At 34.1% G+C, this 13,430-nt stretch overlaps 1 protein-coding gene across 1 annotated transcript in view; it reads left to right on the top strand.

The window, feature by feature from the left end:
- LOC138698450 (dynein axonemal heavy chain 1-like) overlaps positions 1-13,430 on the top strand; it is a 629,600-nt gene that overhangs the window by 546,182 nt on the left and 69,988 nt on the right. The window contains exon 15 of the mRNA XM_069824385.1: positions 8,234-8,422. Within this exon, the coding sequence (XP_069680486.1) occupies positions 8,234-8,422 (189 nt within the window). The remainder of the gene's footprint in view (positions 1-8,233; positions 8,423-13,430) is intronic.

Raw genomic sequence — 13,430 nt, forward strand, 5'->3', positions numbered from 1 at the left:
CGTCATCCTCTTCATCGTCATCATCATCATCAACATCATCATCATCACAACATAGAACTATGACAAAAAGCGTTGTAAAACAGATTTAAATGTAGTTTCGCGTCAAATGGTTTACGAGATTTTTGGGAGATTTTTTATCATATACGTGTAATTCAATGTTGTACACGTACACGTACGTGTGTGTGTGTGTGTGTGCTATGGATCTCTAAAGCCTAAATATAATCGTCCGCCATTTTGGTTCTTTCGTTGCTGATTGCAGGTAACAAACGAGGACGGTACTTCCCACTCCATTAAACATTGTAGTTGGAATCTCCTGGTAGAGGGGCAGAGAAGGCCTGACGGCCTTATCTCTACCAGGTTAAATAAATAAATACTAAATACTAATACTAAATACTAAACATTTTTAGTTTCGTAGCTCCTATGACAGTCAATCGGTCTGTAATTTTTGTGATTAATAGTTTTTAGTTTGTTATTTAACGGCGCTGTATCATGTATCAACTACTTATTATTTAGCGTCTATCGGTTTGGTGATAGCAAGATGGTATTTGGCGAGATGAGCCCGTGGATTCGCCATGGATTACCTTCTCCTTATGATTGGGGAAAACCTTGGAAAAACCCAACCAGGTAATCAGTGCGAGCGAGAATCGAACGTACGCCAGAGCGTAACTTCTGATCGGTAGGCAAGCGCCTCAGCCAACTGAGCTACGGCGGTGGCTGTGATTAATAGTTCAATGTGTAAGAAAAGTATAAAAAGAATTCAAAATCAAAACCTTTTTTTGAATAGTGAGGAAAAAACTGATTTGTTCAAAATAGACATTTACACCTTCAAAAGTCGGAAAGCGGCAATTATTATTATTATTATTATTATTTTTTTTTTTTTTTTTTTTTTTTTTTTTTTTTTTTTTTTTTAGATCGTGAGTTAAAGCGATAAATGTTGAGAAAGAATGGAAATTACTTCTTAAAGTGTTCACTACTAGTTAAATGAACGAGCGTTGTCGTTTGGCAAAGGACTCACTCCATTAAAAGAGAAAGAGCCGTAGTTTCTCATAGAAGTCTTTGCACTGATTTCAAAACTGTTTACAGAATGTTTTCATAGCTTAAGGTTTTGAGTTTATCGTGAGTTTTGAAACTTAATTAAAATATTTCTATTACATAAGTAAAATTTATTGTGATTAAGCAAACTATAACATACTTTGAATTTCAGAAGAATGAAAATATTGTTGTCATTGTATTTAAATTTATTATTATTATTATTATTATTATTATTATTATTATTATTATTATTATTATTGTTGTCATTGGTCTTGTGGCTGAATATTCAAATTTATTGAGTCATTCTTTTATCAGTGATTGACCAAGTTTGCTTCCCACTTTTTACACACCTTTTTAATCTCATTTGAAGCCAGACATTCGTCAGCTCTTTTCTCCTCTTTCTTCTCAGGCGAGTTCCCCTCTATTGCCTTTTGTATTGCTCGCAAGCGAAGCAAGTTAAATACAGTTCGTGCTGCTCGCATTGCAAAACATCGCTTGTTTATCAAACTAAAATGTTTCCTCATTGTTCTCTCGTTTTGCAAAACACTCGCAAACCAAGTTAACACGTAATCCAAGATTTTATTGTATTTAATTTCGATATTGTTCTGGCTTATGCATATTTTTCTGTTTCGATTTTGCCTTAGGTATACCTATAACTTTCTTTTGTATTTATATTATATTATTATCACGTATTTCCTTTATCCTCTGGTTGAATGCAAGAGAATACCTCAGAGCCTTAACTCCGCCAGAATAAATAAATAATAATAACTATTATTATTATATATATTATATTATATATTGTATTATATTGTATGTATGTATTTATTCACACTGCAATGGGTATATACCCGGTGGCAGTGGTAACTAATTACACTCAATAATGACAATAATAAACTTATAAATTAAAAATACAATTAATGATAATACTAATAATTAATACTAATAATAATAATAACAACAACAACAGGGAATATACTAAATTAAATGAAACGATCACTTAAAATAACATTTGAAATATTCTAATTTGTACCTTAAAACTAACATCGAACTAAAACCCACGAGTATATGTTCATATCTGCAAAAGTACCTTTCAACATTACACTCATTTCACTGTCAACTCACTCACTGCACTGGAACTACGACACATTTCACTGATTCTATCCTGATTTCACTAACACTTCAAAAACATTTCACTGTTCAAATACTTTGCACTGCCACTATAACCTATACAGCTTCACTGACAGGAACACATTTCACTTACACAGCACACTTCACTGACACGACATACTTCTTCACTGATACAACACACTTCACTGACACAACATAATTCTTCACTGATACAACACTTCAATAACAACATATCATTTACACCCTTTAAGTACTGTGTATAATTACCGTCTATTAGTAAGGTCCTTAAGCCTATTTTTAAATACATTTTTGGTTGTTGGTAAAGCCTTTAGTAAGTCTGCAGGTAAAGCATTCCAGTCCCTGATAGTACGATTGAGAAAAGAAAACTTTCCAGTGTCCGTCCTCTGCCTTCTTTCCCTCAATTTATATGAGTGGTCGTTCCTTGAAGAGTAATTTGGCGGCTGCAACCTATTTTTTATTTCTTTCCAGGCAGGCTCACCTCTGTATTATATTATATTATATTATATTATATTATATTATATTATATTATATTATATTATATTATATTATATATAATAATAATAATAATATTATTATTATTATTATTATTATTATTATTATTATTATTATTATTATTATTATTATTATTATATTAGTGTTTCTCGTTACGATAAGAATCATTGGTGATAAAAATCCAAAATAACGAGAACTTTGTTTTGCTAACCACTGACTAACCCCCGCGTATGAAAGAAAAACCCGACGTTTTAGACGAAATGGAATTCCAATAACAGGAATTCGCATGAATCGTTCTGTAATAAATGTTGTTCTTGGCAAACGCTTGATCCCCTTGGAGCAGCGAGCTGTCAGTGCATTGAACACGTTGATAAATGAGAGCTTCCTGGTGTTTGTAGACGAAACGAAAGAGCTGGAAGTGCTGGTATCCCGGGGATATCCCGTGGGATTCGAAAACCCTTCTCTCGGCATCAGGTCATGTCGTAAAACTATAAAACGAACGCGGACCTGTCTGGTCGGCACGCCGCGACGCGACCTCCACAACTTTTTAAAAAACCTATTCACTTACTGCATTTTACTGCCGCTTCTGACGGGAAGAAGCTTACACTGCGCTCTGTATCTTGCCGCAGAGCCGCCTGGCAAAATAAATGTTGAATAATTTGATCGGTTTGTACTCAATTGTAAAGGCTCGTTCACAATAAACCAGGAACGGAAACGACAACGAGAACGAGAACGGAAATATTGTTAAAATAAATGTATTTAAATGAGAACATTCACAATTAAGCATTGTGAATGCTCACATTTAAATATATTTATTTTAACATTATTTCCGTTCTAGTTCTCGTTGTCGTTTTCGTTCCCGGTTTATTGTGAACCAGCCTTAAGGCATCCTACGGGCTTGTGAACAGGAGCATGAATGGAAAACATAAATAATAGTATAAGCCGCAGTATGTTTATTGTATTTTTCGCCGCCCTCACATCAGGTTTTATTCTGCACAAATGTTAAGTGGTAACTTACATCTTATCAAATAAAATAAGATACATTAAAGATTATATATCACTTACTTACTTACAAATAGCTTTTAAGGAACCCGAAGGTTCATTGCCGCCCTCACATAAGCCCGCCATCGGTCCCTTCCTGTGCAAGATTAATCCAGTCTCTATCATCATACCCCACCTCCCTCAAATCCATTTTAATGTTATCCTCCCATCTACGTCTCGGCCTCCCTAAAGGTCTTTTTCCCTCCGGTCTCCCAACTAACACTCTATATGCATTTCTGGATTCGCCCATACGTGCTACATGCCCTGCCCATCTCAAACGTCTGGATTTAATGTTCCTAATTATGTCAGGTGAAGAATACAATGCGTGCAGTTCTGTGTTGTGTAACTTTCTCCATTCTCCTGTAACTTCATCCCGCTTAGCCCCAAATATTTTCCTAAGCACCTTATCCTCAAACACCCTGAACCTATGTTCCTCTCTCAGAGTGAGAGTCCAAGTTTCACAACCATACAGAAGAACCGGTAATATAACTGTATTATATATTACAAACATAAAAGATAATGGGAAATGAAACGTGCAAAATATTGATTAGATTTGTACATTAAAACAAAAATTTACGAGTTAATATATAGATGATAGTGTAAAATTTGAAGAGAGGCCTTCAGAATTTCCATTACAATCTTCTGAACCTCGTAAAAGGGAATTTTAAAGGATTTAAGAATATTACATGTAAATTTTGGTAAACAACCCCTCGCTCCAAATAGTAAGCCTGCAACATCCCAGTTGTAAAGCGAAATGCCATATATTTCACTGAGGTATGGACCTGTTACTAAATCTACGTATTACTCCGTGAAGAGATTTATTAAATCTACATACTTAGACTTCAACAAACAAAATTTGATAACTCAGTCCCAAGGGAAAAAATGGAACTCCCTGCATCAAAATCCGCAGTTAATTCCCGATTTACCACGAAAATCGTCTGTAGCTGCATTTAGATTGGCAACAGGCCATGACTGTTTGGCCAAGCACCTGCATAGAATTGGAATATATCAGTCCCCTAACTGTCCATTGTGCAACTCAAATCAAGAAATGGATTCGGAACACCTCAAAATCTGTGCTTCAGTGGCTGGTCATGATAATATCTTTGAAAAATATTGGAGTGCAAGAGATCAAATGACTTTATTGTCAAACGCCTGGCATTAGAAAACAACAACAACAACATATTACAGTTATATGAACACTAATAAATACAATAAAATTATTAAAGAAATTAGTAATAGTCAGTCTCCTTTAAGCCAAGCAACAACGCGGTTCGATCACCAGAACCATCCGTCGTGGTAAATAGTCACTGAAGTTGGAGAAGCATCTCCGAAACATGTCTGACTATTACTAATTTCTTTAATAATTTTATTGTATTTATTAGTGTTCATATAACTGTAACATATAATCTTTAATGTATCTTATCAAATTTATGAACACCGTATAATTGACCTAACATGTGTGTTTTATCTTTAAATATTATCAAATAAAGTTCCAAAAAATTGAGTTGTGCTTTCTTCTACAAATAATAGGCGTATAACTACATAAAGGAACTTCACTCTTTCTGTCGTTGCTCAAATATTCTTAGCAAATAACTATTTGTTATTTGGAAGTCAAGTGATAATGCATTTTATCTGTCCGTCCGTCCGTCCGTCCGTCCTTCCGTCCAGGATTCTCTGAAGAAGTATTCACCTTCACTTTTACTGCACCTGCAATTTTCTCTGATTAACAAGGTACGACAGAAAATGAAAAAAGTTTTGCTTGTGATTGTTGAGATGTAGACTACATCGATTACAAGCTTAAAAGTTTAAATATAATTGGCTTTCCTGCTTTTGAGAGGACTGGCTTTTAAAATACAGTGGAAGCTCTTAAGTTCGACATCCTATAGTTCGACTGCTTACATAGGAGAATTAGACACGTCCCTATACGAACACTAAGAAATGGGTTTGCCCTTTGAATGGGAATTGGTTCTGTGTCTTGTAGTGATACTTTTGTTAAAGAGAAACAGAATATTTTATTGATTAGGACATCCATATTGATCGCTGATTTTAAATTAATGAACTCTCCTTTTTCTATTTAAAACTTGTCCCGTTTGTGAGACGGAACTGTCGAAACCCACTGTGGTACCAGAAGCGCATACACAAGTCTCGGGGCGGGCAGGAAATGCAAGTACAGTACTGTATTCGTTGATGGATAACCAATAAAAATTTGTATTCATTTCACCTGCCACACCCACTATCCTTATTGGACTGAACTTTCAATTCTGTTTTGTCGAACTTAGGAGAGTCCACTGTACCATAACCAGAAATCTATTTTAAAGAAATTAATCTAAATGATTGAAACTCTGATGCTTAGATATACAGGGTGTTTCAAAAATACGGGGCATAATTTCAGGTATGTATTTCCCACAAGTAGACAATCAAAATAGTTCATTACAACATGTGTCCGGAAATGCTTCATTTCCGAGTTATGGCCTTCACAACATTGACATTCACCGGAACGTTTTTCTTTCATTACAGAAGATGTTCAAAATGTCCACCTCCTGCTTGAATACAGACCTCACATCGATGTCTCATTGACCTGCGAACACGATCCCAAACTCCAGGAGTATTGCGTATGTCCTCAGAACATGCCACAATTCGATTCCGAAGGGATTCCAAATCAGACACCGGAGACGAATAAACCAATGATTTTAAATGGCCCCACAAGTAGAAATCGAGAGAGTTCAGATCAGGTGAGCGTGGAGGCCAAGCAATTGGGCCACCTCTACCTATCCATCGATCAGGAAACCTTCGATCCAAGTACCGGCGAGCCGTACGACTGAAGTGTGCAGGAGCGCCATCATGCAAGAAGTGAATGTGTTGACGATTGTCTTCTAAAACATGAGGTATGGTGTTTTCCAGGAAGTTTGTGTACGCCTGCCCCGTAAGTCTGTTTACAAGTAAATGGGGTCCAACTAATCGATCACCAATGATACCGGCCCACATGTTGAGGGAGAACCGCACCTGGTGATGAGATGGAACAGTTGCACGTGGGTTTTCATACGCCCTTACATGCTGATTGTGGAAATTTCTTATGTCATCTCGTGTGAACTGTGCTTCATCTGTAAATAATACTAAGGCAGGAAAGTTCGGATTTACACCACACTGCTGCAAGAAGCACTGACAGAACTCGTGCAGGGTAATCTGCTGGTGACAGGGCTTGTACACGTTGCAAATGATAAGGATACAATTGATACTTTTTCAACAGTCTCCAGACAGTCGTATGAGGAACATTGACTTGCAACGCTACCCTTCGTGTGCTGATAGAAGGAGTCGTGTTCACAGCCTCCAGAATCTCCTCCTGTACTTCTGGAGTTGTAGATCTTGGTCGTCCCCTTCCCAAACCAGGAGAGTTAAATTTTCCATACTCGCACAGACGGTAATGGAGACGTACAAATGTCTTCCGATCTGGACATTGTCGCTGTGGGTACCTCTCCTGGTACAAACGACGAGCCAGCGCAGCATTGCCGTCCGCCTTACCGTACATGAAGTGTATCTCTGCCAGCTCTTGATTTGAATACATGTCGCACAGTCTAACGCCTACACAACACTGAATGTAACCTTCGCCTCGGAATGAACTGTCAGAGTGCCCTCTTAATGTCTCCTTTGACGGCAACGACCTGTGGAAAGGAAAACGTTCCGGTGAATTTCAATGTTGTAAAGGCCATAACTCGGAAATAAAGCATTTCCGGACACATGTTGTAATGAACTGTTTTGATTGTCTACATGTGGGAAATACATACCTGAAATTATGCCCCGTATTTTTAAACACCCTGTATAGTTTGTTCGTGTTTAATGGAATGTCATAATTTCTTATTAGCCTAAATGTGGAATATTTATTTTAATTTGTAAATATGGAAAACATATTGAAATTTATTGAAATCGGTTACATTCTAAAATATGACAAAATAGTATTTTTAATTACACACATTGTGATATACAAAAAGGTAATAAAAATGTAATTGATTTAGCTTCATACATAGATATGTATTTATTGTACATAGAAATGTGTTCTTTATGATTGTAATGACAACTGTATCTACGCAGCTGTCTGAGTACGTAGTTGATATGATTTTCATACCGGAGAAATCCCAGATAAATCCAATGGCATTTATGATTGAAATATGGCATTTCATCGACATTTCCGTTTTCTCTGTCATTCCAGTCACTGTTGTAAAATTAGGTAGTTGAGTGAAGTGATACGCTTCCTGATGTACTAGTACAATAAATTGAGTTTGATGATAGTCTACGTAAAGGTTGTTAAATTAATTAAGAGTAGCCATGAACTTGTGCCAAAAAAATTCAGTGATCCAGTACACAAGAACTAAAACAACGATATAGAAAATTGCATGTCTGTAATTAGTAATATTTGCATCAGTTTCATGTAACATACCATCCATCGAACTTATTTTTTCGTTTGAAATTATGTAAGCAATATCTGTATCTTAGGGAAGTCAGTAAATCGTTTATCTTTGTACAGATTCCCGGGAAAATGCCTGGAGAGAAAATACTCGATTACTGGGAACCGGGGAGAGCGTTGCTTCAGAATCCAGATCAGTTCTTAAATTCTCTAATGAATTTTGACAAGGAGGGCATCACAGAATCCATGATTGAAAAGCTCAGAAGTTATGTGGAAAATCCAGCTTTCCAACCTTCAAAGATCATTACGGTAAGTGTTCGAGAATATTCTTATAAGTAAAATCTACACCTAATGAAACGAAATTATTTTGTACATCTTTCTCATATTTATTAGATAGGCCTATACATATTTTATCTGTTACCATCAAATACCAACTCTTACTACGTCTTGGTTACAATATTGTCTTTTCATTAGAATTTTGATGTTGAATTTTGTATGGAATTCTAGAATTATTGTCTATTGAGAGAAAATTATTTTCCCCGACCATTTCATGGTTCAAAAGTGATACCGTTTTTAATTACTGAAGAAATCTACTAAGATCAACTATAATGTATAAGAATCAAAATTCTTTCACTTCTGTTGGAGTTTCTTCGATTGTTTATTTTAGAGATATTTTGTGAAACTATTTGAAGTAAATAATCGAACTCAGTGACGTGGCGTCAACGTGACTTCGGCTGTACTGAAAAACATGAAAGAATCACGTTGGCGATAGACTAGCAAGGTGGCCTACAGGAGATTCAAACCCACGACAGTGGGGTAAGCGCGTCAGAGCAACTTCTTAGTTGTTGATTGTACCGGGTATTTCAAAAGGTTATCGGCAAACTTAAGTTGCTTGTAGAGAGGTCAAAATAGAGCAATTTTCGAAAAAGAACCATGTTCTCCGAAGCAATCCCTAGTCAATACAAGACTTGCATAGTAATCAACATATGGGCAGGTATTATCGGGTGATTGTTCCATATCTCTTGCTACCACGTTTGAATGAGCAGATTTACAGAATCTTCTTGAAATAAGTTCTTCCAGAGATGTTAAAAGACGCGTCACGACTTAACTTGTGTCAGCAAATATGTAGCAGCATGATGGAGCGTCGAAGTGCGGAACGTTCTGAATCGCACATATTGGACGTTGGATCGGAAGAGGAGGTCTATCTGAATGGCCACTCCGTTCCCCTGACTTGACGCCTTTTTATTACTTATGGATGTATATCAAAACCCTTGTGGAGGAATAAGGGAAAACTTTAGACGTAAATTTCCTGAGCGCCCGATTTCGTGTAGAAAAAAATAATGTAGTAATATGTATATTATTAGAGAACCTCGCTATTCTCTATCGAATGTCAATGACTTTCTGTAGTCATCACTTAGATACTTATTAGGGGAGAAAAATTCGCTCGTAGGAATCCTGGGTTCGATTCCCGGTGCCGGAACGAATTTTTCTCCTTTAATGAGTACTATAGTAAATTTAGTGAATAGGTTTAATGACAGAGGTTGTGTAAATGATGTGATATGAATTTTGTATCACACAAGATGGACAACACTTCCAGCAGCTACTATGAGGAGGGTGAGTACCGAATGTTGTTATTATGACATTCTACATAAGTTTTACTTCGACAAAGCGCCTTGAGTTCGCGGATGCAAGCAGCTGTCGTAGTGGGGGTGGGGGAGTAGAATCTGATGTTGTCGGCCGACAGAAACAGGACTTAACTGTATTACGAGGAACACGAAAGAACTTCAGTTCCTATTCATTTTTGATCACCTATTTCTCTGACGTCGTGAGACATGGAGTGACGTGACTGAAAAATAGTAAAGACTTTTTTCTTACGAATTTCGAAAGAATAGGGCCTACTCAATCCACCACAGACTCAAACACTATTGTTTCGAATGGCAGACTGTGCGGACTTAGTACAGGTTGGTATGTGAGCTAACTAAAAGGTGGGAGGGGGTAAAACGAGGATGAAGGGGAAAGCACATAGTGAGGCAGTTATCCCCATACCTGATCTAGATGTTTTGGCCTTTCTGTAAATCGAACTTAACAGTCTTACATGACGTGCCTTTCTGAAAGTGTGGTCAACACGATGCAGGGCTACCGCAGAGACGTTACAGGACAAATACAAGACAAGGTACAAACATCTCAGTCCACCCACGCCGGGAATGGAACAACGGACTACTTGGTTGAAAAGTACATTCGCTGTCAACTGAATTATAGCGGTGGACGTTTGAAATAGAATAAGTAGGTCTGTCTTAAAGTTAAATTACATGTAACAGACATGATTCACTGCCTCATTGTTTTTATTATTGTACTAGCCGTACCCGTGCGCTACGCTGCACTTATTAGAAATAAATATAGAGTAATTACATAATTAAAATAGGTCGTTTGATCCAGGGAACATTCGTGTTTGATAGAAGGATAAATCGTTTCATATGTTACTTAATTTAAATAATTAAAATGCGGTCAGTTTGGTCCAGAGAGAAATCATTTGGTGCAATGACAATTCCTTTAACATGTTTCTTAATTGTTATTACATGCAACCATAATTTAATGAAGATTGACATATCATTTAGTTTTAATGTGTATACTTTATATTACTTGCTATATGTTTCAGAAGTTACTGTAATAACATTGTAGAATTATGTCCATCTAGAGAAACTACACTTTCCAATGGTGAAATAATAATTAAACAATTAATTAGCTTCCGATATTACTTCATACAAACACAGAAACATTCTCTGTAGGCTATGTTTAATAGCTTTCGATTGTTGTTGTCCAAGGCCCCTTATAGACGAAGTCATTTGTTTTTATTTCAGTACAGCGCCTTAGATGGCGTTACTGTAATTTTAAAACTCATTTATCTCATTAAATATCGGTCCTATCAAAAATTTTGTATAGAATAAAACTTATCGGAAATTATTTTTAAAGAAACGTTTGTTATGTAATATGTTTCATGAAAATTAATAATAAGGGAGATATCTCGATTTATTTAATTCAAGCCTCCTTATAATCCCCCTTTTAAATAAAGTATTTTCAATGCAATATAGCCTAAAATCTAAGTTACAACGAACTTAATTTATATTCCAATTTTCATATAAATCGGTTCAGCCATTATCGCGTGAAAAGGTAACAAACATCCAGACAGACAGACAGACAGACAGACAGACAAGACATACAAGCAAAAATCTCAAAAAAACGATTTTCGGTTTTAGGATGGTTAATTATACATGTTAACACCAATTATTTTTGGAAAATCGAAAATTACCAGAAAAATTTTGGCTAAAGATTTATTATTAGTATAGATGATGGGTATCCATTATAATAACTTCCATGCTGAAATATTACATTGTATATTAAACAAGAACAATATTGAAGTTACGTAGCAATGCTGGTTAATTGATTGCGTATCCATCACACAGGAAAGAGATTATTAAATCTTTTTTTAAAGAAACTCATCAACCTAGTAGTTTATTATTTAATTAATTGTCTTAATTAGTACAATTTGTCACATTTGCTCCTTCGGCCAGGGTTTTTTGTAGATATATGGTAAATACTCATGTTAATAAAAGTTGAATGAACGAGGTGCTTGCGCAATAAAACCATGAGAAGTTTTTTTTTTTTTTTTTCAGAGTGCTGTACTTTTCATACGCGAAGAGAGAGACCGCAGTTTGTGTTTATAACTTCGCAACTAATTGAAAGTTTTCAGGCAAAGGAAGGACACAGAGTGCAGTACTCAGAAGGCTCTTTAAAGTTCCTGAAACAAGTTAAAGTGATCTCAGTAAGCGACATCAATTTATAAATCGTGCAAATATTCTTGAAGTCGGACAGACTTCAGAAAAACAGAAAAACCGTCAGTTGCAACTTTATGACTACGCTCCTACAAGTTTAAACTTATAAATATTGGACAAATTCATACGGACTGTAAATGTTTGTTCAATTCTGCTGCGTTAGTGTTGGATTAGTGTGGCGAGTTTTAAATATAAGATTCATGAAAGGAATATAGTTCTTGAATATTCTTCTACATACAAATGGCATAAAACAAATGAAGGAGTATACAGTAGTTGAGTGGTCACAAAAATATTTGTTTTGAGAAATTTATTAGGTAGAGAACTTCCGTCCTAGCGTATTTATTTATTTACTAATTTATTAATTTATTTATTTATTCATTCATTTATTAATTAATTTATTTAATTTATTCATTTATTTAACTTATTTATTTATATACTTATTTATTTATTTTATTTATTTATTTACTTATTTATTTATTTATTTATTTATTTATTTATTTATTTATTTATTTATTTATTTATTTATTTATTTATTTATTTATTTATTTATTTATTTATGCTGTTCTATTTATTTAGGCCAATTTATTTGTTGTGTCCTGTTCTGTATATTTATTTATTCTGTTCTATTTATTTAGGCCAATTTATTTGTTGTGTCCTGTTCTGTATATTTATTTATTTATTTATTCTGTTCTATTTATTTAGGCCAATTTATTTGTTGTGTCCTGTCCTGTATATTTATTTATTTATTTATTTATTTATTTATTTATTTATTTATTTATTCCGTTCTATTTATTTAGGCCAATTTATTTGTTGTGTCCTGTTCTGTATATATATATATATATATATATATATATATATATATATATATATATATATATATATATATATATATATATGTATATATATATTTATTCTGTATACATATATGTATATATATGTATATATATAAATATATTTATTTATTTATTTATTTATTTATTTATTCTGTTCTATTTATTTAGGTCAATTTATTTGTTGTGTCCTGTTCTGTATATTTATTTATTTATTCTGTTCTATTTATTTAGGCCAATTTATTTGCTGTGTCATGTTCTGTATATTTATTTATTTATTTATTCTGTTCTATTTATTTAGGCCAATTTATTTGTTGTGTCCTGTCCTGTATATTTATTTATTTATTTATTTATTTATTTATTTATTTATTTATTCCGTTCTATTTATTTAGGCCAATTTATTTGTTGTGTCCTGTTCTGTATATATATATATATATATATATATATATATATATATATATGTATATATATATTTATTCTGTATACATATATGTATATATATGTATATATATAAATATATTTATTTATTTATTTATTTATTTATTTATTTATTTATTTATTCTGTTCTATTTATTTAGGCCCATTTATTTGTTGTGTCCTGTTCTGTATATTTATTTATTTATTCTGTTCTATTTATTTAGGTCAATTTATTTGTTG

This window comes from Periplaneta americana, chromosome 4 (genome assembly GCF_040183065.1).
Source record: "Periplaneta americana isolate PAMFEO1 chromosome 4, P.americana_PAMFEO1_priV1, whole genome shotgun sequence".
Lineage (NCBI taxonomy): Eukaryota > Metazoa > Arthropoda > Insecta > Blattodea > Blattidae > Periplaneta > Periplaneta americana.